The 25193-nt window shown below is 42.6% G+C and overlaps 1 protein-coding gene across 1 annotated transcript; it reads right to left on the reverse strand.

Moving 5' to 3' along the window:
* Window positions 1-413: 413 nt before the first annotated feature.
* Window positions 414-22911, reverse strand: LOC133970078 (GDNF family receptor alpha-4-like). The gene is made up of 8 exons (XM_062406897.1): window positions 22351-22911; window positions 11342-11608; window positions 10813-10905; window positions 10351-10720; window positions 8197-8306; window positions 7536-7670; window positions 5729-5865; window positions 414-3268 (listed from the first exon to the last, which is right to left on the reverse strand). The coding sequence occupies exons 1-8, from the start codon at window positions 22403-22405 to the stop codon at window positions 3068-3070; spliced, it is 1368 nt and encodes a 455-aa protein (XP_062262881.1). The 5' UTR covers window positions 22406-22911; the 3' UTR covers window positions 414-3067.
* Window positions 22912-25193: the final 2282 nt, after the last annotated feature.

The following is a 25193-nucleotide window of genomic DNA, read 5'->3' on the forward strand; positions in this document are numbered from 1 at the left end:
CTTTTTATAATTAAAGCACAGGCTTATGCCAGTTTCTGTTTTTTTCTTTAAATGATTCACTGCAGCTTGTTCCTGTCACACTGGTGTCATTTTAGATGTAGAAGCCCCAAGACCCTGTAATCACCTCCGTCAGTCAGAAGTAAGATACAAACACAAGAGGAGGCTCGGTTTATCCAAAAGTGCTACGAGCCAACGAAAGCAGTGATTCATCATTTATTTACAGATTCTGAGGTTTGTAAAAAGTAAATTTGAGTCTAAAGTAAAAAGCTGTATGTTTAGCGTTTATCAAAAAAAATTACTGTTCAGATGATATTTTTTTGCAATGAAAATCTAAAAGAGTAAAAGGTTAAAATGTTCAAACTTAATCCACAACAGTCATTTGAAGTAAATAATTGTTTCTGTGTTAGACGTGGAAATTTCCAGTGTGAACTTTATTCTTCTTTTAACAAACCGGCACACTTTCTGCTATGTCACAAAATTACACAGTTATTACACATTGTGTTCAGCATTATTTGGCATGTTGGATACATCTTCAAAACAAGGTCAGCGTGGGAAACTTTACTGGACATTTTCTCTCAACTGGATTTTCAAGATACAACCAAAAACAAAAACAAAAAGAAAAGTTTAGGGATATTCACACATTAATTTTCAGTGGTGTATGGAGAATACGCTTCTTTTTTTTCTTTAGCCCATCAAAAAAAAATTATACAAGGCATGTTTGATGGTACTTTACATAGTTTACAGATATAAACAAAGGCCAGGTGTATGTAATGGATGTAGTAATCGAGACTTGCCCCTGGATGCTGTTAATTTGAAATGAATTCAATGGATTGAAATCGGAAGCCTCAGTGACGCTGCAGCACAGTGATGGCTGATGTTTTTGTAGCATCTTTATTTATCTTCTGTCGTCTGGCTATGCGTCATATATATATGTGGGTACCAGTCTCTAGCATTGTAGGGTGTTTTCTATAAGCTGGCAGTCACACTTCAGAGCCTTGTTAAGTGGCCTTTCCGTCATCCACTTCTTAACCTCCTGCAGCTAAATTCTCAGCACGAGAGTTGCCACAAACCAGCATGGTGTCATTTTACCCTGAAGTGGGTAAGAGTCACTGGAAGTCTGGTAACCTCCACCAGCACCCATTCTAGTCCCACTAAGAATAAGCTTGAGGAATAAGTGGAGGTTGGACTAGCATTTGAAAATGCATGACTCCTGAGTGCAGTGCCTTTCTGTCTTTTCAGTCCCCATCACAATGTCAGTATTGGTGTCAATTAAGCATCATGTAAACAAGACCGATCCAGTGGTGGGGGCATTAAAAGAAAAAAGGTAATTCTACCTCTTTAAGTGTTTTTCAAACATCTCTGCCAAGGAGGACATGTTTTCAAATATTCCTATATTTAACTTTTCTTTAACATTGAAAGAAATTTGACAGAGAAATCTATTTATTTAGGAGACTCATTTCATTTAATAAGTGTTTCATTTGGTGCAGATCTGAATAAAAAACCTTATGAATTTAAATCTGGTTTTACATAAACATTGTTTTACATAAGGGGACGTTTGGGACTTGGCTGAGGTTTGTTTAAAAAACTGACACGCGTTTGTGTTTTACAGTTAACCAAGGATTTTAATTGAGTGATATATTTTTTGGAAATGGTCATAGCCATTTGGAGACGGCAAGGCAAGCGGATTGCAACACCATCACTGTTAATACTACACACAACAACAGCTTTGAATAAGAATGAATAAAGGAAAGTTTCCTTACACAGTTCTGGCTATTTCTTGCAAACTTATCTTCAAATTGGAAAAGTTTATCCATCTTAAAAGAAAGAAAAAACTTTACTACACTCCTCTTTACCTACATCCCTGCAGCTGCGCAATTTCACAAGAAAATGAGCCATAAGAGAGAAAATCATTAACATCAGCGAAAGATACTTCAGGCAGAGATAATGGCTCAATGTACTGCTCAACGATCAGAGCAGCCAGCAGGCTTTACGGCCTCCTGTGTCCGTCCCTATCTCCACATCTCGCTCTCACAACATCCACAGCACTAGATGGGACAGGAGCCCTAAAAACACAACTCCGAAGGATAAAAAAGTGAGCGGGTATGACAGCAGTAAATTGGCTATCTCCTCCCCTGAGCCTTACTCCAGACTTCCCCTGCGTGCTGAGCAATTTGAATTGTGCTGTAATTGCTTATGTTGCTTTTCTCCGCTCATCACTTCTACAATAGAATAGAATTTGATCTCAGTTCTTTTGCCCGTGGTTGGAATTCTCAGCCATTTACCCCTGTAGGAATGATACTAAGTGGTGGGTTAACAAAAGAGTCAGAGTGGAGTGAGTGTTGCGCTCTGCTTTTATGTGCACCAAGTTAAAGAACTAAAGGTTGGGACAGAAGAGGATCTCTCATATGCATAATGTGACAATGCATTCAACTTTTATTGAATGTTTTTGTAATACGAAGCAGCTGCAAGTTTGGTTCAGTTTCATATTAGCTTGTTGTAAAGGGGATGATCTTGGTCAACCACAGTGTGAAGGGGAGAAAGAGCTGAAGGGGAAGCAGAGAAATGGATGGGACATGATTCATGAAATAGAAATCAGAAGCCGTGCTCAGGTCCTCTTGCAGAGGAGTAGACTGGTTATGGGTTAGGGAGCACGTATAGTGGATTCTGGCCTTGGGCGATGTGCTTCTTGTTAAAAGAGGGGATGCACTTTGAGTGTGAAGCAGGCTCTAGATGGAGTATTTTGCCCAGACTGCACTTCTCAATTCACCCATGCACTCAACTATCTGCTCACATTGTTCCCTTCCTTTTCGTGGGCTTTGGGGCAAGGGCACAGTAGATGCTGCAGGACGACATGGTATCTTTCAACACTTGAGGAGGCAGTGGTAGGAGAAACAGAATGAAGTCAGTAGAATTTTGTTTTTAAGAGAAACTGAAAGAATGAGAAAAGTTAAGAGAGATCATTTCAATTTCTCCCTCACCAAGGTCCTCTACGGTTCATTGTGAGTGCTGTGATGGATTTGAAAGCGGTAGCGAGTGTAAAGTATGAGCGGGGGATGAGATGGAGGCTTCAGTAGCCCCAACTATTCCAGTCCAGGATGAGTGTGGTCAGGAGCAGTAAGGGCAGGGCAGGTGCTGCTCGACTGGATCCCCCTTGCTGGCTCCCTCTGGCCCTCGATTCAGTGTTAGAGTCCTTCTCAGAATAAGGCGGGATGACATTGAACTCCTCCGTCTCTTCCTCAACCTGTTCCTCTCCCTCACTCTCCTCCATCTGTAGAAGCAGGGAAAGAGGGATTCTTACAATCAAGTAAACATCACAAGATGTCAACAGAAAGACAAAATAAAGAAATACATATGAAAATATTCTACAGCTTTAGACGAAAAACAACTAAGGACAAAAAACCCTGCAACAAAATACGAACTGTGCTCAGTCGGCCTATGGTCAATCATGACATAAATGCTGAAATAGTCCAGACCCAAAAAGATAGAAAGGAAAAAAAATGTAAGCATCTACTCCACAGAAATTTTAACTTAAGTCCTAAGGAGTAGTTCAGACTTAAAAGAGTGTGTGTGTGTGAAGTTTGCTGCTGACAGAATTACTGATGCAGTATAAAAACATATCCAGTGTGTATCAGGACACAAGGAGACACCGGACACACTGGCCTGTTCCATCTGATCCGCTCCCTCCACAGCAGAGGGTTGCTCTGTGTGAAGTTAAATTAGCAGCTGCAGATTTCAAAGCTGTGGGGAGGGGGGGGGAGCCTGTACTGTGTATAAACAAGTCAATACCCTCCCTGACCTCCACTGTAAACTGCAAACAGCTGGCAGACTTGAAAACTGATACTTTTCTCCCAGCTGTTGTGTTACATGTTATCTGGCACATGTGAAAACAGTGAGCATGTGCAATAACATACATGTATGTACCTTTTGTAGTTTATTTTTTATTGATGCAGGCTCATGCTGTACGCAATAAGCACATAGGTAAACAACTGTTTTCTGACATAGGAACTCAACTTCACCCTGATGTCTAAACTCTTGATGGCTGCTATGGAACATGACAGGTGTCAAGAGGCTAAATGTATAACACCACATTTTCTAATGTAAAAAATATATCATGAAAAGCAAAGACTTTTAGCCATCTTCCTCCAAAACATGACATTTTATCGCTTATGACAAATACTGACAATAACAATAAGGGTCCCTTTTAATTAACTCGGGTCGATTCCTTGAGAAATGCATCCAGTGTGACGTTAGAATTATAAAAGTAAATATATAAAATCATAAAAGAACTGGTTGACTGACTATAAACCAGCATGATTCTCAATCAGCTGACTGCCGCTGCACTGCTGCCCAGATGTTGGCTAAACTAATTTTCAACCTCGGCACTCTTCTGTGTGAATACTGTTCTTCAGCCTGATGCAGTTGCGGCTGTGGCTCAGCAGATAGGGCAGGTCGTCCCCTAACCAGAACAGAAGGGCTTGGATCCCTGGCTCCTCCAGTTCGCATGTTGACGTGCCCTTGGGCAAAATGCTGAACCCTAAAGCTTGACCCTGATGGGCACACTGGTACAGAGGATATGCACTGTATAAATGTGTGTTTGAATGGCTGAACGTGACTGTATAGTCCTTTGAGAGGCCGTTAAGCCTATAAAGTGCTATATAAATACAGTCTATTTAACATATGAGTCGTCATCATCTACGTGGGCTGCGTATACATCTCCTGGGTAGTGACTGATCTGTAGACAGGTGTGGTCTGACGTAGGCCTGTCACCAATTCTGCTGTTGTATTCCATAGTGTCTTTTGAATAAGGTGCAGAGAAAAGAGTAGTCTTTCTCTTTGAATAGAGAAAATGACTGTTAATTTAGTTTCCACTGTAATATAATTTTGTTATTACTCCCAGTAAATGAACGTCCTTGTTGTTCGAACATTATATCATTGGAGGAAAAGACTCCTTCGTGTTCTTGTTCAATTGTGTAATGCTGTCCCAACTTCCTGCAATTTCACAAAAAAAAAAAAATTCACACTCGAGGGTGAACAGGCTTGAAAGAGGCTCAGCCTTTACCTCAGATCTTGGCCTAGGCCTGCGCTTTCATTTTCTAAAGTCTATTCAAATCGGCCTTGACATATCAATGGCACCAAAACTAGAGCAGAGCACTTGTTCGCCCCCCCCCCCCCCCCCCCCCCCCGCTTCCTCCATTTCCACTACATGTTTCACAGATGGACATATTTCGAGACTTTCCTGAAATAATAGGAAAAAAACTGTCACATGGAAGTTTCTTTAATCACATGAGACATTTATTGCTGACATAGTCTAAAAAGTGCTACATAATAGGAAACCCAAAAACCCATCCTTAAATGAACTGTATATGTGTTTCCATTATATGGCCCAGCAGCGGAGGGGGCTCAGTGCTTTAAGGGATCGTGGGATGGGACAGGAGGAAGAGGAAATGTGGAATGAGACGGATTAAAATGGTGAAAAAATCGTATATGGAGCAGATGGGTGTGCATACATGAATATTAACAGTAAGGGTCGAGTCTAATGCTGGAAACACCTACGGCTAATCCTGAGCCACAGCGAGGGGTGGGGGGGAATAATCGGAGGTTACAGGGAGCTGCTCGGCCCCAGTCACTTCTATAGTCCCTGCGATTCTTAGGTGTAACCATCGTTTACACGACCGACCACCAACACCAGCACGCGGAGAGACCGTCAGGAGGTGCAGGGAGAACTTACACTGGTGAATCCTGGGAGAGTGTTGACGCTGACATGGACCCTCTCCTGGTAGACCCGCGGGGAGGGCTGAGAAGCTGGCACAGGAGTGTTCTGCACAGCGGGAGGCGCCGAGATTCCCATCGAGCTGATGGCGTTGCCTGAAACAGAAACAGCGGGGGTCATCTTCAATAGGATCACACCGTTATTCATCTTTTGAGCATTGCCAAAATATTATCTGCGACTTTTAAACGCATTTGGCACAGGGACAAAACTTGTATGTGTCCAACACTTTGTTCACCGACACATACAAAACCAATGACGTTTCAAACAGCCCTGATTCCACTTTCTGTATTTTCAATATATACCATAGATGCTGTCTTGTCTTGCATCTAAACCTCCCCTAAAAGTGAGGCCACCATGTCTTGATGGTCCCCTGGTGGCTTGCAGTAGTATAAGCCATAAACCAAGCCTTCTCCAGGTTAGTGGGTTGGACATGGACCAAAATAAAATGCCAAACACATTTTACAGATTGGTTCACACACAATGTGGAACCAATCAGGCCTCTTACTGTTTTTACACGTTAAATACTGTTACATAACAGCTGTTAATTCAAGAACTTTTAACAATACTTCCCAGGTTGTATCTTTTAGTGCATTATCCACCCCAGTGGGTTTGGCAACAATTCAACAAGAGATAACTTTCTGTTTATCAGATTTGGTGGCAGGATTCGTTGACTCCACAGAACTGGGAAATCACATTAACATTTGGCAGGAAGCCACGCAGCGGGGAGAATGTCCCTTGCCATTAATTTATTTATAAGAAAACATTATGGTTCAATGGTTCGCCCTCTCAATAATCATTATTACCCACCTCATTTGAATTCTGCACTAATGCACATTATAAAATGCTCAGATAGAGCAGCGTCTCAATTAAGTCTGTGCTCACATATGACAGATAAAAGGTAACATTTCCCTCCGCCATTATCTCGACACAGGAGTCAATGAGATTTTTGACTAAAGACTCTTAATGTATATACAATGCAAAGATACAAAGACACTCCTCAAATACACTCATCCAATTATCCAGTGATAAAACTAGCAAAACATTAAAACAGAGCAAGGCACACAGGCAGGAAGAACAAGAGGGTCGTCACAGGTGTGATACTAAAGCGTTGCCACAATGGCAGCTGAGTATTTCAAACTTGGCCACATTCTGGAAGAGATCTCGGAGGTAGATGACATTAGCTTAAGTACGTGTTATATAACATTTTCAAATATGCTTGTTACATCATCAGCAGCTGATGTCAACACCAAGCACAAGCTGTCACATTTGTAGTTAACTTTACAATCCCTCATGTGCACTGCCTTTCTTACACGGCAGGGTTTAGATACACGTTGCTGCTGATTGGGTAACGAAAGACAACGTACCTCAAAGCCCGTTGCACACTGACAACAGAAAACGTTGCAAAATCGCACATAACATTTTGAGGTTGAACGTGCCCCAGGTTTGTCAGAGGACATCTGTGGGACATCACCTCATCAAATTTTATATTTTGGAATAATTTCCCGGCAGACCGAAGAGCAAAAGGGTGAAAAAGCTTCACATCTGTGACCATTCTGTTTGCTGTGGTTGAAACATCCAGGAAGTTAAGGATCCTTTCGCTTGAAACACTCCTTGTCCACATGGACATTTACAGCATCTACACTACAAGCTGCTCATATTTCCTGCATTAAACTCTCAGAGCCTCAACTCCCTTTGAGCTGGAACGGTTAGCCCTCATCACTGGGACTCAGCAGGGACAGTGGTGACCTCATGAAGTTTCACTCACGCAGACATAGGTTGTTACTGAACATATGCAGGATGCGCTGACAGCCCTGCCATTCGTTCCCACTGCCGTCACACGTGCACCACTGGGACACTTCCGTGCTGCTGTTGCTCACGTAGTTGGGAGTCATGATGGTTCCTGGTTGAAGAAAGAAGACAAAAGCCATATTACAGGTGCAACTCTAAAAACCTTTCAAAGCAATATTTCCCCTCAGGAGGAGGATTTTCATTTTCAGCCCACACCCTGGTGGAAGGTATAAAAAGCAGTCTGCTAACAATATTAGTTTCCCTGGGGATCTGCTGTCACCAATTTGCCAGCTTTCTATACTGATAATTGCACAAAATTACTTTTTATACAGTATCGGAAACAAAAGGAAATCATATCAACTGTATCATAATTCCATTACATCATGGTCTGCTGGAAATGCGATTTTTTTTATCAATTTTTTTAAAGTGATGCTGACTGGATTCCCAGAGCAGCAGCTTTTGCCAGTCGAGCATTTATGAACCCAAAAAAATGAAAATGATATAAGCCAAATATCAGTCAGACTCCAACGGTTATTTTCCAGTAATGAGTCCTTTGTGTAGCTCTCAGTCTGTTATTCCCTGAACTGTTCCCTCTTTCATTCTCTTCTTTCTCTTTATTTTTGCTATCTCCATCTCACCTATGAGTCCAGCGTAGGCCTTCAAGCACATGGCTCTGCTCTCTCGCATACAGCCAGAGGCAGACTGAGTGGAGGGCTGGCAGTTGTGTTGGAAATCAGCAAACCGTGATCTGCAACACACACATTCACACACCCGCACACACACAAATGCACACACGCACACAGAGGAGAAAACTGTTTTTTCATACGTCAGCACAGAGAAACTGTGCATTTTAGAGTGTTTTGACAATTTCATTTTGGGATTTGGGGTCGAGCTAAAACAAAACAACACACTCCACAAGAGTGCAAAATGCAAGACAGAGAAAAAGCATGGCTGATGGGAGCTTGCATTAAGACCATGTGTTGTTTTATCAAAACATCGGCAAGACCAACGTCATCCAACTAATCAAAAACTTTCCGCTCCATGGGGTCAAACACTTAAAAGTCTAATAATATTATTACATTACTCTACAATAGTCATAGAGTAATTCTAAGAGAATAAAAATCTATATATTTAAAAAATAGATGAACATCACGTGAACATTAAGCTCTCTTTTAATGATCTGGAGACAAAAAACATTATATCAAAATACTCAGAATAAAATATAAGTTCTAACACTCACCATCTTCTGTAGAAAGTAGCACATGCAAGTCAGCCCAATAATAACAACATCTAACATCACTTCACAAAAATGTGACTAAATAGAAACAACCGAAGAAACAACTTAAACGATGTTAGCCAAGTCTGTGATGCTTTGCTGCCACTTGTTAACCACAGAGACGTCACTCTAATTTAATCCGGCTTGTAGCTGGTGACTATAGCCTCAGCAGTCTGGATTGCTCTAGATTGCTCTTGAGCGCTCTGGACTGCTGGACACTAGCCAAAGATAATTCTGCAACCTGAGCTCATCTTTTAGACTTACAACTAAAACTCAAAACCTGTAGCATGTACAGCAGTGTGGCTGGCTGCAGTAACATGCAGGCACAATATACCTTATAAACTACTGGGCAGCTGTGGCACAGGGGGCACAGCGGATGGTCCACTATCATTCCCAGTCTTCCTCATTTCACTCGCCGGAAAATACTAAACCCCAAATTGCCCCTGACAACTTTTGAGGCAGTGTATGAATGAATGAACTATACAATTTAAGACTGCATTCTATGTGTATACTATGTCGTACTGTGTTCTATGTTTTGAGTACTTTTATGCGTACTTATATGTCCTGTCTACTTGGCATTTCAATCCTGGCCATGTCCTGTACTTAGGGCAGAATTGACAATAAATTTGACTTTGACTTGGAAATTGCTCTATAAATACAAAGTATTTACTACACACCCACACAAACCACCATCCTTAAACTGGGCTGCTAACTTGATTACTTTGAACTGGAGCTCAGATAGGATTATGTTATTGTGTGTAATGACAAATTATGATTTCAAAAAGCAGTGGGGACGAAATCGGAAAAATCGGAAAAAAAACATGGAATCTCCAGTGTCAATTAGACCTCTGAGGCCTGAAACTCACGATTCAGCTTAAAAAAAAGCTCAAACCATGAAAAACACATTTGGATCACACAGACAATGCAGCCAACAACCTGAAGGAAATAGAGCACCGCACACGTTGAGCTGCAAGAAGGTGACGAGTGTTTCTGTGCTGTTCCCACACTGGGCAGAACACGTGTTAACCATACGTGTGGAACACAAGAAGCTCGTGTCAACGGGCGTTAGTGTTCCTCGCTCTCTTGTTTCAAATCTGTTACTAATAAAGCAGAGAGAGGATTTTGTCATTCGTAGCTGTTTTTGTCTCTCGTCATTAATAATCTCTGTAACATTGACAAATAGACAAGACCGTTATTATCTTGTGTATTATTTGCTTCTTGAATATGAGGATTTACTTCTTTCCTTTGTCCTCTTTCAGTAAAGTCAATATCTTTGGACTCAGGAAATAATCAGCAGGTTCATCACTGCTGGATAATCACAAGCTGTGGCTTTGAATGAATGAAATTAAAAGGGAACATGCTAATAACACTGCTGCGTTGAGCCTTTGTTACTGTTCTTTAGGCTGCCTTGACTGGGGACAGGCTGAGTCATTCTTTGTGGTATTTGTAGTCCACATATTTTAAACTGCATTTCTAAAGTCCTGTATTGTACTTGAGGTATACTTGATGTACTTACCTACACAGCTCGTCTCTGGAGCAATAGTTCTGCAGGCTGAGGCAGTTAGGCTTGCCCGCCCTTTCCTCCCCTTTCACATTCTCCTCATAGGAACACGACGGGACGATGGTTTTCCTCCGGCGCTCCCCACACAGAGTGTCAGAGCAGGGACAGAAGAGCAGAGCGAGGCTGTACTCCTCCGGTACGCGCTCCAAGAAGCGCCGCAGGGCTTTGTGGCATTTCTGGCGGTTGCAGTTGTTCTCAGAGGCCGCAGCTCGCTTGGTGCAGGCCACGACATACTCGGACCGCAGGGAGCCACACTTTTCATACAGGCCACAGTCCTGAGCTGCCTTCAGACACTGGTTCTGGCCATCCACAGAAAGGGTGGAGGCTAGGGGATTTCAGAAAGGGGACTCAGTAGCAAAGAAATGTCTTGAAATATATCTTATTTGTTTGCCAAATAAAGTTAGAGCGGGACTCTACCTGCCATGATGGAGGCCATGCGCGACATCTCAATGTTTCTCACCAGATTCAACTCCAGTTCTTCATATGGAGACACCTCATACTCATCGTATGCTGCAAAAAAACAATCACAGTGAAGAGTATTATCACATGACCGGGCAGCTGAGAATTAAAGGTTCAGGGTGTAGAAATGAGTGACATCTAGTGGCGAGGTTGCCTTTCACAGCTGAAAACCGCTCACCTCGCCCTCCCCTTTTAAACATGAAAGAGAACCTGTGGAAGCCTTCAGTTGTCATAAAAACTCAAAAGGTTTAGGAGGTCCAGTCTAGGCTGCTGTAAAAAACATGGTGGCCTCTGTGGAAAGGACCCACTCCCGGTGTTAGTATAAAGTATTGAAATATAAAGGGCCCAATCTAGGGTTAAGAAAACAACAATTCATTTGAAGTCAGATGAAACACACCACTGAAAACATCACTAGGATTATTTTATATTCAATTTCTGCTGATACATCCCTTTTACCAAAATCTTACATGCAAGTGTTTAAACCCACCTGCAAATCTCACGGTCCAGTAGACCTTGAGGCAGTGCTCCTCCCTGCGAGAGCCGCGCTGACACTTGCAGACTTGCAGGGGGCGGTACTGCTGCACCGAGTTCTGGGCCTCCAGGCACTCCAGGCGGGCGTTCGGGCCGAGCGGCGACACCGCCTCCTCAGCCGAACAGTACTCCAGCAGCCGGTAGAGAACCATGCAGGAGTGCTCCTGAATGCAGCCCTGCTCCGCCACCAGACAATCAAAGGATGCAGATACTGGGAGGCTACCTGAAGGAGAGGTTGACACGGTCAGTGGACAGGGCTGCCGCTTGTAAACACCGCCAACAGGTGTGTCGCTGTGTTACTCGCGTGCATCATCCAGCGTTAACCCTTACTCTAAACACGGTGTAATTACAATGTGCTCTGCAGACGCTCCACTGCACTACAGGCTTCCATAATATCCAACGAGGAAGATTAAATTGAAAACACACAAGTGTAATAAGAGCAGCAACGTGGGCGAAACCTTAATGCTCCTCGTAGAAACCCAGGAGCCTCTCGGATGATTTAACAACACTATAGGGTTGTGTTATGGGTTGTAATTATATCATAATGATCCCATCATCTTCTCAGGGACTCCTAGTTGACTTCTCTCCTAATGCTGTTATGTACACAGGTGTACAGTTTCTATGAGTGCACTATATTTTTTTTCAGCTCACATAATGTCCTCAAGTTTTTACCGATGCCGATTAGGCTTCATGTCGATCCCAGCTTTGTGTAGCAGCTACAAGTCACGTCACGAAGCAAAACCACAACATATACTGTACCTCATTTACACCCCAATCAGAGGGTTTAAGCTTTTCACTCATTGCCAGTAGAAGAGTTTGCCTTTCCCCCCCGGTGCGTCATGTTTGAGCGTCACTAATGCACTGAATCTGAGGCGCTCTTGCTAAATGAACATGTTCACCCGGGTGTCACATTTCTGTCAATGTGTCACATGGGTCTATGATCTACACGTTAGCCTCATTCCTCACGTCTCACAGCACAATGCTCTCCTACCAGTGAGATCCCCACATGCTCTCCTGAAGTCAAACACAGTTTATGGATCTGTGGCACCTTCCGGTCAAATCTCATTTGTTTGGTCGGTGCGAGTGCTTCCTGGAAACGCCGGAGAGTCCGCTGTCTAACAACAGTGCTTTCATAAAGACAGGCAGGAAATAAAGGAAGGCTTAACAGGTTTGTTGTGAAAATGGAATTTAGATCTTTAGTCTTGGATCCTCCGCAAAGAACCTGAATCCCCAATAAGGCATAATTTCCCTTGTGACACCGGCTACAACATCGAGGATATGATGTTCACTGATGGATTAACTTTCTCAAGCAAATGCTGAGGTACCTTCTTGCCACTGAAATAAATATAATAGTAAATATGCAGTCACAAATCTAAAAACCATGATATGACATTGGTTGCAAATGTAAAATAGGCAGAACTAGAATGTCAATCCCCTTATCACACCACATCTGAATTCACTCTATCCTGTTTGGATCTGCACCAAATTTCCCCAACATTCATAAATATCTGGCTCCTAAACTTATCTGATCGTTTTAACCAATGTCCATGAATTATGCCATGTTATGAGAAACCAAGGAAACTGTTGAAAAATCCTGGATCCGCGCCCTGATCTAGTTTCATGGTTATTCATCATGTAGTTTTTACGTTATCCTGCAAACTGACGGACAAACGAATTGAGACGAGAGCATTACAACAGATTTGAAATGTAAAAATATCGCTGTGGCGTTTGAACATTTCCGATGGGACACACTAAGTACCTACAGAGACGTACTCGTGGCTGTCTCGCCCAAAAGCTCTGCTGGTGTTATTGTAAAAGGAGACACGTGAACAGCTGCGGGCAAAACGTGTCCTGCAGCAGGATCCACGCTGTCCACCAGCGTCAGACACTATCTCCCCATGTTAGGATAAAGACAAAACCAATTTATTCAGCACTGTTTGTCTTTTTCCCCAAACAAAAAAAAAACAACTGGTATTTTTTCGCTTCCAATTTTGTTTTCAGACAGTGACTGAAAAGTCTAGGATGTTATGAGGATGTTTTCTCCCTCAAGTTGTCTCAAACAAATAGTCTGAGGCAGACATTTTTTTAAATGGTGCATCAGCAAGTTGTACCTAGAAAATATGCTGCTTGAAGATGCTTTAAAATAACATCAGCCGTATATGTTTTTGAAACACAGGCTTCATCCCATTGCCTTATATAAGGGTCGTTCAGTACGGACGGGTTTGCATATGAGCAGCTCCTCCTGAACTAATCTATTTTTCCGTATGAAATCTGTGGTGTCATTAAGCATTAAGAGTGGTTTGATTAAGCGTTCTGTCTAGAATGTCTGGAACTGAAAGGAACAAAATGGTGGAAGAACGCATTCTGACGGAACATTTCAGGAAATGAATCCTCTCGAATGGGACATGTAATTGTCCCCTGCAATAAAAGTTTAAACCCGCAAACATGTTTTCCAGAGGAGACGACACAAACACACTTTTTATGACATATCCTGTCTAACAGAACAAGTGTTTGAACTTGCCAGAAATCAAATATACGTCCCTACTTTATCTTCACACGGACTTGTGCATCAGTGCATTAGCATACACCGTGCATCACACCAATTCATGCTCACACATATACACACACACACACACACACACACACAGACACACACACAGGGTATTGTGTTTGATCAGTCGCACACTTCGATTAAGCTCCTGCTGACTGGCGGCACAAAGCGCAGCTGCAATCCAATTCTGCTGCTGCATGTTTTGCAATCTCAGGCCCCGCATGAGGTCCATGTCTCACTTCGGCACGAGACATATCATAAACAGAGGCTACGCTTCATCACCGCTGCAGCAGACCTGCCGAGGCTACCGCAGTGACTCCGTATAGGCAAGAGGTGGGGGGGGGGGGGGGGGGGGGGGGAGAAAAACAAAGAGCAATGAGTCATATTCACAGCCACAGCTCCCAGAGGTATGTGAAGGTGATGATTAACTGTCGATCTGTGTATCATCCTACCTTGACAATTACATCCAAGTAATATATCCCACCATGCTTAGCTGCAGTTTAAATAGACCATATGGAATATCTCTTGTTTGGGCAGAGAATAGTTTAAACATTAGTCCTTCTCAGTGTTTGCTCCTCTTGGCCCACCTTCGATAAAGAGACACTATCAGCAATTTTAGTTTGCACACACACAAACACAGAGAGAGAGAGAGAGAGAGAGAGAGCGAGGGAGAGATATAGAGAGAGAGAGATAACAAAAATCTATACAAAGTACAGAGCGGCTCTGTTAAATCTTGTCCAGCAGACAGGTCATATTCATTTATCATAACTTGAACATTATTTAATATCACGCTGATAAAGAAGCACCGTGTTCACATTTTGTTTTTGTGAGATGCACCAAATTAAAGGCCGGGTTCACTGAGTGGTTCGTCTGAGGAGTGTATGTTTAAAGCAAAAAGAAAATGGAAGAGAAGTGCGAATGGGAGATGAATTACCGTGATATATGAGCAATAATACACTCTCTATTGATTTCTCCCTGGGGTGATTAATAGAGTTTTGCGAGGCGAAGCTGATGAAGGTTAAAGCCACAAACGACAAAACCGCACACTGAGATTCACAGGGAGCAAAAGTGGTTCGGCAAATTTCTCTGCCGTTCTCAGCTGAGCGTGGGATGTGCAGCAGCGCATCCTCATTGTTTGGGAGTAATTTGAGTGGAGAAGAGGAGAAACCATGGTGGGAGAGAGGGACTCGGCTCTGTTGGGGGATCGTGACCCAAAAGGGACTTCTTGGAAGGAAGTCACAGGATTAACGAGGGAGGGGGCGGCAATTCGGCGAGTTAGGCCGATGCTAACTGTTGCTAGTTACACTCGTTCTCCTCATGGGTTCCTGATGGGACTGTGCATAAATGAGTGTGTCTATATGCACGCTGGTTTTCCACATAAAGGCCTGATGTGATTGAGTTTTTTACAGAGTGCACTTCATTGTTCAAGCACAGGTCAAAGAAAATTACAGACAATTAGCGAGAATTGTAGAGCGCATAAGATAAGAAAAGATAAGATAAGATAAGATGGTCCTTTATTAGACCAACAATGGGGAAATGTGCAGTATTACAGGAGCAAGAGTCAAAAAGAAATCAGCAAGTAATAATTAACATGCAATACTTAAGTGTAAGAAATATAAAAAATATATAGAAATATAGAAGAATAAGAATGTAATTAAAATAGTATATACTGTGTATATACCTCTCCCCTTAAATTCTAACAAGCTGTGGGAAAGATATTTTTCATCAAGATCCATGAATTATTCTATGAGAAATCAATGAAAATGTAAAATAAACGCCCTATCAAGTAATGTTGAAGAAAGTGAAATAAAATAATCCTGGATTCCCATCAAAATGTAGTAGGTTATTCTCTGACCCATAACACATCCTTCAACCAAGTTTGTTAATAATTCGTCCAATAGTTTTTGCGTAATCTTGCATACACACAAACAAACAGTCCAACCAACAAATAAACGGAGAGAGGAGAAAACAACCTTGTTGGTGGAAGTAATCAACATCAAACAATTATTTATAAAAAAAGATTTTCATGTCATTTTAGCAAAATAAAACTTTCCTGAGGGAATTAAGGTCACTGTCTGATGCTAAATCATCTTTAGGAAATTGACATGCGTGTATTATCTTACATTTTACAGCCCAAACAAGTCATCACTTAATCAATAAAATAGGCCGCAGCTTAACTGGTGATGAAAGTTATAATCGTGTTGCAGCTCTAATTAAAAAAATATTTCATGGCCCTCTCACCATCCAAAGCAGACTGGTTAACTGGAGTCTAAATTGTGCGTAGGTGTGAAGGTTTGTCAGCGACCTGTCCATGTGTACCACACCTCTCGCCCAATATCAGCTGGGTCTGGCTTAAGCCCCGCCCCCCTCTAACCCTAAATGGATGGATGACCTATGATAACCAGCACATTTTAAATTCTTAATTTCACCCTGGTTAGTGTAGATGCAATGTGTTATTTAAATGTGCTGCCTCATTAACCAAATACACAAACATAATCAAAATACTGTGCGGTTAAATCAAGGTTACTGTGCAAGTAAACACACTAATTGGCCTTAAGAGACCAAACTAGGAAAACTCTGGGTAAACAAAATAGAGCTGCGAGACAATAGAGCACATGTTAGTTAATCAAACGAGATAAAGACTTTCCTGCCAAAACACTTATTTTAATTTTGATTTAAGCTACTTCATTCAATATACATATTTATTAAAAAGTTGGACAGATGGCTAATGGAAGGGAGGTCTTTGTAAACAATGGTAACCATTAGATTGGGTCCAAGCCTAAAAATACACAAAACAGAAAAAAACCTCCAAGTGGCTGACCTCATCGCATTCCAAAAATAAAAAAAATGCCTTTATTGGGCAGAGTAGAGCTGGATTAACAAAGCTCGGATACAACCTGTGCAATGTGTGATTAACAGGGATATTTGACGGATGGTTTGGAAATGAGTTTCATTTTTATGATGAACACTCCAGGTTTCCATGGTGCACTGAAACAAGCTTCATGGCCAGTGTGTTTCTGTGGATATAGGTGCTTCATCAGGGACGACACAATCACCGCTCATTAAACCTTGTGTGGGCTTTCTGTGACTCTGTCCATTCCTGCTCCACATGATGCACTTTCCACCAATCGTCTCACTGGACATTTAACTTCTATTAATATTAAACATATGCAGCCCTTCCTCTGGGCAAGTGCGGTCGTGCTGCTTTTTTTTTTTTAAAGAAAAGGGAAAAGCGGTTTCGAGAAGTGTACTTATCTCCCACACTGTTTAAAGCAATACACTGATATTATTCTCAAGGATGCTGTTGAGTTTTGACGATTTTTCAGGTTTCATTTTTCATGACAACAGTCCCTAAGCTGCAGCTACTTATTAAATAAAACTTCCTCCGGATACCTCAGCTGTCAAACAATGTCATGTTTACCTCCTCCCCGATGTCAGCAGGGATGGGCTCCATGCAGCGCCCCTACTATGACCCCACAAGGATAAGTGGTATGGATAATGAATGGTCGGATAATTACTTATTACATTACATTACATTACATGTCATTTAGCTGACGCTTTTGTCCAAAGCGACTTACATTTTTAGTACACTCAGCATTTATGAGGGGCCATTTAGGGGTTCAGTATCTTGCCAAAGACACTTCGGCATGCAGATGGAGGAGAGTGGGGTTTGAACCGGCAACCTTCGTGTTGGAGAACGCCGCTCTACCACCTAGGCCACACCGCCCACTTATCTTCTTTTACATACAGTATGTCATAATTACAATTATTGAACATAAAGAAAATGTACCCATGTTTCTGGGTATTATTGTGTGTTATTATAACTGAACACTGGTATATTACATAAAACCTCTAACCCTTTTCTGCTCTCATCTTTTCCAACCCTTCCTCCTCAATCCCCTCAGGGTGCCGCGCCTGCTGCATTTCATTATTCTCCTCTACTATCTCTCCATACTGCATCTCCTCCACATCTTTCTTATCGCCCGTGGGTTCCTCCAGACAATCGCACCAGGACAGCACTGATGACAGCAATAACACTTCATGTGTGAGTGAAGAACACACCTAGAGTCTCACTCAATAACCAGGAGAATAGAAATCTCCTGTGCAAAGCCCGACTCACAAAACAACTGGACTTTTCCACCCCCTGACAAGACCCTGTCTCCGCAGACGGCTCCAATTTGATTTAATCATACAACACAGGCTGAGGTGCCGCAGAAATGATTTTTTTATCTAACAGAGGTAAAACCATAATTGCCCAAAAGTGCCTCATCCAAGGCGTATTATACCTTTTGTTTGCTCCTCAATTTGTACGAACTAACAAGCCTGGATCTCTGTGTGACTGCGGCTTAGAAAAGTACAGAACAGTTGTTCTGCCTCTAATCAGACTTTCACCCCACAGAGGCGACTCGATGAGGAATAAGCAAAAGAAGGTGCAGCCATTCTCCTTATTATACAAACAGTTGGGATGGTAACAGAGTATTTCATTTAATAACTTAATGGAACCCAGGCCCACACAACTACGCCTCAACTCTGCTGTGGATACGCCTGGCGTCCACACATGTTTGGAAACAATGAGGTGGACACTCACAACTGCTCGCTGATCACTTGATCACCTTCCGAGAGAAAACAGGCAGCATTAGCCTCGGCCAACGGTGTAGAACACAACAATGGATAATTAGCTACAAGTGATGCTGACCCTGTTGTCTTTGCTAACAGCTGTTACATGTGTTGGACAGGAGCTATTATTCAAGCAATCTGCGGGAATTCTGCATCTGACAACCGAAGGCCTCCTGTGTACAGCGATGCACGAATGCCCATGTGCCATCGCGGCCACTTGACATGCGTTTTCAGGCCTGTTGCAATGGACAGGGATTAGAAATGATACAGAGCCAAAACGCTGAAGTGTTCAGAGTAGTTTTCAAATGCGTACTGTAGTGTTGCCTCAGTAGAGGGCTTATCTCCACCAATACCCAACAGTCCCCATGGATTGATTTTTACACACTCACGGATATCAGGTTCTTAAATATGTCAAGATCCATGAATTATTCTTTGGGAAAACAGTGAAAATGTTGAAAAAATGTATATTTTGCAACATCAAAGAACGTTGAAGAAAGGTTCTTCCCTGAGGCATACCATGTCCTCCCACCAAGTTTTATGGATAAATATTGAATAGTTTTTTGTGTCATTTTGCTTATAAACAAACAAATCAACAAGCAAACAAAAGTAAAGTACATTTACTTGATTACTCCTGTCCTGTTTTCTGACAGCATGTGTTCAGGGCCGAAGCACCCAGGTGACAACACAGTGTGTAAAAGAATCATCACTTCATGTTGTGAGACTTTACCATAGCATTGAGTGGGGTGTATAAGGTCAAGTTCAACGAGCTGTTGCACTGGATCATGCAGCCAGGTCGTGCAGGCAGCTTCCCTCCACGGCGCTCCAGGTGAAATGCATACTTAAATCAGGTGCTGCATCAGCCAGTCAGGGCGTCTGGAGCTGTGTGTGAATATTTCAGGATGATCCTTCCTCCTGCTGCAGCCCCAAGATTACGATTCGCCACAGAAATCCTTGTACAGAATTATTCTATGGACGGTCTTCTATCAGGCTGTGGGTTTGTTTTATGAGCCAGCGAACATGTCAAAGTGACAATAGGGATTCTGAGCACACGTGACTGACGCATAAATGATAAAACAAAATATATAACATTTGAGAAACTTCCAGGTTTTAATGCAGTGAGCCTGATAACGAGTTCTGTTGTCACTCAAGCATCAGAAAAGCAGTTGTCATTCACATTTCAATGCTAAAGTTACCCTCCGTGTGCGGGTTTTAATTAAAATAATTTCTTTAAAGTGAAACATCAAATAAGAGAAATAATTGCATTTGTAGAAAGCGTATTTCATTGTGTTTTTATCTAAGCGATGTCCAATAGGCCCGTTGCCAATTTAATCGTTGTGTGCTGTCGCCCTAAACAAAACTAAATTACAGGCACAGAGGAGAGACAATGGCTCAGCAGAAAGAAGAGTCTGTGGCACAGTGGCCAAGATAGAGAAGCCAAGAGCTTGGAGGAACCTACATATGTGCACAAAGAACCACTGTCATCAGATCGTCAAACTCTGAATAGAAACCACTCGAGCATGTGGGCATTAGTCCATTTAACATCTGTGCGACTTCGCAAAGCCTGAAAATCAGCTCCAATTAATTGACGACAACTGTGTTACGGCTCATTCACGTCCATTAAACCAGCTCCCAGAAATAGTCACAGTCACCAGTCAGTCTGCACTGGGACTTCAGCAGTAATCCACTAATGCCTCACAGCGGAGGGGCAAAGTCAAGTTTAATGTTCTTCAACGATAGCCAAGCCTTCCATTGATTTATCTCCAGAGATATGCTGACACGTTCAGAGGGATCCCCCCGCATTATATGTGAGATGTGTTTCTATTCATTGCACTTAAGGGGGGGAAGGAAGTAGACAGCACATGTAAACAATAAGCAAAACTGGCAGAGAATTACTGAGTAATGGATCAAATCGTTGACTCGCGCCAGAGGAAACAACAGGTTCTAGGACTCAGTGTCTAGGTTGGACGTGGGACAGACGAGTGATCCTGACACATCACTGACGACTCCGGTGAATTTAAGCTCTGAGCTTCGGGGCGTCAGCGGTGACAGACACTGGCAGAGCTGAAGTCCCCACCTCCATTGTTTGGGTCACAGAGCTGTTCAGGGCCAGATATATAACAAGGCAAAAATAACATTGCACGAGGTGACAGTTCACAGGGGCTATTTATACATTACCTATCGACTTAGACAGGGAACGTCCATTAGACCGAGTCTATGGTTAGATTGTTAAAGTGCAGTGCAGATACAGAGCAGCATTTGTGTGAGATGAAAGGTGATGCAGGGATTTCACTAGTCTCTAATGGTATCAATAAAACTAAAATGAAGTCCAATCATTTCTTCAGCAATTGGGTATAATGGAAGAACTCCACATGATGGCAGACTCGACTCATTTGCATCTGTAATGACTCAGATCTCAGTTAAATGGCACCTGACAGTGTTTCTCTCCGTGTGATTTCACCTGAGAGTCTGACAGGTGGATCTGGGGAGACACCGGGGACCTGAAAGCTTCGACATTCACATGAATCCAATGCGTCACTTTTCGACACTATTCTTATCTCGGCATATTGTAAATTCTTCTGGCTGCAGTGAAACAACTAACAGTATTAATGTGTGTTTCTGCATTAAAGAGCACAGGAGGTGTTTTCTTTTTCCATAGGTGTACTCAGTGGACAGGGATACACGACCTGTGGACAACACATGCGAATCCATAAATTGGAAAAAGATTCTCTGCTCCGGCTCCGGCATTGATAAACACTTGTGATCACAAACGACCTAATTTAATATCAATAACCACAGATCGACAAGCTTTGCATGCTCCGCTGGGACATTTCTTATCAAGCCCCAGTCACTATTATTGACTTTAATTACCATTACTCATGCAGGCGCTGGTGTGTGTACCAATCATGTAATCACCCACTGTAATGTCAAAACACACACACACACACACACACACAGACAGATATTTCATTGTCTTACCATGTGATCATGAGCGAAGGGCCAACCCTCACCGACGCTACAAACCAGTCAGTCATGCTGGTGCCATGAAGTTATAAATGTTTGCTTTCATATTAAAGTCCTCATCCCATTAATCCCTTAATGCACATTTTATGTTAAATCTCCATGATTCACGGAGGCAGTAAAGCCAACATGCTTTCACATAAAGCCCAGCAGCGCTTTAGTTGAACTATATTCCTGTGTGATATTTCCATGATCTGCAGGGACAGTCTAATCAATATTTGGGAGATGAACAGCTCTCCCTGGAACGCGTCCAAGGCGGAAATCACGGACCTGAACCCGTGATGTCATCCGCATGTAAAATCTAATGCTGCTTCTAAGAAAATGAAGGTCAGACTGGTTTTTATATGGAAGTCTGTACTGGTATTTTGAGGGTGATCTCAAAAGTTTCACTAAAACCTGGAATAGAGTAGCAAAAAAATGTGAAACTGAGAATATCACTAAATGTTAAATAAATGTCTGTCTTATACTTAAAAACCCAAACATTTTCTGTTTTTTTTTCTTATTTATAAAAATTAGGCAATTTTCTTCTCATAATTAAGTTATTTCCCGAAGATATAAAGTCAAATCCTCACGTGCATGTGGGTTTGGGGCTTTGTCACCATCCAGGTAAAGGACATGCATGAGAACCTCTTGCAGACATGAATGTATTCCTCTTCAACATCACATTCTGTATAATACAACACAATCTGAACCGCACACACATTAACAGACCATAACCTCAACGACGGGTTTTTTACATTCTGCATCTAAACAGTGCGTTAGAGAGAGGGGTTTCTCACCATGGGAGAAGACGTTGAGCAGAAGTCCAATGATCAGCATCCTGTCCGGTGACATTGGAGAGTTGGACAGTGGGGAAACTCGCACACGGGCTCGCTGCAGCTCACTGACCCGTCTCCTGCCACATCCAGCCGCCTCCTCCTGCTGCTGCTGCTGCCGCTCGGAACTGAGGCTGCTCGGATGAGGCTACAGCGCAAAGTTGGCCAAACTGAACCGCGCGCGCAGCTGGAGCGATTCAAGTTGTCGCGGGTCTCGTTGTCCCATCGACTTGTCTTGTCCCGCTGGTGTTGGTCTCTGCGGATCCCGAGGAAAAAAACACGTTTTATCCGAGAAAAGTTTCTCTGGCGAGCTCCTGTCGGTCCGAGCTCAGCCTCCCGAGTGCGCGGTTGTGTCGCAGTTGCGCAGCTCCACAGTTGTCCGGCGGAGTTTGGATGGGCGCGCACGGAGAGGCTGCGCGGCGCATCTGCTCTCGGTTATAAGGCTGGAGTGGCCCACAGGGGGGATGATGTCGACTGTTTTCCTGTGGGAGAACAGCTGGGCTGCTGCAGACAAGTTGACGGTCACCACAAGGTGTGGAGGCTGTAATCAGGCCTATGGGTTCCATTAAAACATCTATCAGCCCACATGCTTAAGAGGGATACAGGCACATCACACTGAAAACTGTTTTCATTGTTCATTGTGTCTTAATGGTTTTAAAGACTTCAAACCAAATTTCCCCTGAACGATCACTAATGGCTTTGACCTTGAAACTGAACTTCTCTTAGTGTGTTTTGTGAGCTGCGTTCAGGGGAAGTGTTCTAATTCACTGAGGAAGAATGTCTCCTCTCTGCTCTCGGACCATATATGCTGGGCCACGGTTCTAGTTGTAATTTTTACTTCCACGCTTGCTGAGGTGAGCTTATGTTGTCCGCCATGAGACCATTTTGCAGCCCCACCGCCCTTTTCTTCACTCCTATCAGCTTACAGCAGGACTGGGAGTGTGAAATCTTGACTTGTTCCACTGGAACCTCTCACGCAGCTGGCCTGTGGGGTTACCATGGGCTCAGAGGGGTGACATGGAGTGAAAAGCACTCAAGTATATCCCACTCACCTGCAACACAGAGGTGTATGGTTTCAATTAGGTCACATATAAAGAGACAGTTTCATTGCAGATGGCCATCCTATCCTATCATATAAGCACGAAAAGCATTAACATTGGCATACACAGTTACACCATAGTATTTCTGGTAAAAGCTTTCTCCCACATGTTGTTTGTATCATCTGGAGGACACAAGGAGTCATAAGGCTTCCTTGTAGGTTTTGATTTTTATACAAATCAATCAACAGATTGAATGGGTTTGTGATTTAATGGGGATCCTAAGCCCATTTCTGACATCGAAAGAAAAAAGGATGAATGCTAAATCAAAATCATGAGTTTCAAAAGTGAAAATTTGAGACAGTTATCCATAATGATGAGATTGTGAGTTATAATGATGATGTAGTCAAATCAATCAAATATTACTTGTATAGCCCATTTTCACAAATCACAGTTTGTCTCATATGTCCCCATCTGTCCCCATCCTCTGTCCTTAACCCTCGACAAGAGTAAGGAAAAACTACAAAAAACAACCCTTTAACATGGTCATAAGAACATGGAAACCTCAGAGAGAGCCACGTGTGAGGGATCACTCTCCCAGGAGGGACAGAAGTGCAATAGATGCCAATTGAAATCTAGAACATCAGAAAGATAAGGGTATTTACAGCATTGGTTAGAATAAACGCTTTGCAGCATAATGGAAGGTAAATGAATCGATGCGATGGATTATGGTCAGTAATGGTAGGGTATCTGAGTAGACATATTGTATATCAAGCAGTCTTGTTGTAATCATAGTCCATAGTCAGCATCCACCATAATCAGGATCCACCATCAGGATCGGATGGCACCATAATCCACAATCACGATCAACTGCCCGCCATCAGGATCCACCATCAGCCGCCCCCTCGTCCGGGGTCCACCACCAATATCAGATGTCAACACGATGCAGGATCCGCAATTACCAAAAAGTAAATCGAAATTATGAGATTTTAAATTGCAAGATTGTAAAATAGTGAGTGAGAGAAACAAAGTCATTATATTTGAGACACTAAGTGGTTATTTTGAGAAGCCAAGTAATTATATTGAGAATCGGAGTCGTCATTTTTAGATACCAAGTTGTTATTGTGACTGAGTAAGTCATTATTTTGAAAAAGTTTCTCATTAAAATGACTTCCAGGTTCAGATCTACATTTGAAACACAATCTTTCCCATTATTTCCCCCTTGTTGCATGTTTGTTTGAGCCCACATGTGGAGTCTATGAAATCATCCAAGTTACAGTTAAAATACCACACTACAGAACTGCACTGTACAAATAAACCCAGCGCTCCCTACGAGAACAGAAGCAATTTAAAATTGCAAAGTGCATTACAATGACCTGTTGTCCCCACTGTAATTAAAAGACAGCAGAGGGATTAGTGGATTAATTTACACACCCTGTTCAACTGGATGCTGAAGTGGCAGTAAGATACAAGTAGCTAGTGACTGTCATTCACATGCACGCACAACACAGCGAGGCCTATAATAGACCCTCTCATCCGCAGCGAGCACGGCAGCGCCAGGCGACCTCACGCTCCACTCGAACTAAACCATCTGTTCATATCCAAGCTGTTTACCGTGACGTCAAACACATGTGTGTGGGTGTGTGGGTGAATACTCTTGTAAACAACTTGTTTCAGGTTTAATTTGCCTTTATCTCACTGTCTCCTCCTGATAACACCTACTCCCGCTGCACAAGTTTGCAAGTGCCTTACCCTCCGAGGAGCCTTTTG

This window comes from Platichthys flesus, chromosome 15 (genome assembly GCF_949316205.1).
Source record: "Platichthys flesus chromosome 15, fPlaFle2.1, whole genome shotgun sequence".
Classification (NCBI taxonomy): Eukaryota; Metazoa; Chordata; class Actinopteri; order Pleuronectiformes; family Pleuronectidae; genus Platichthys; species Platichthys flesus.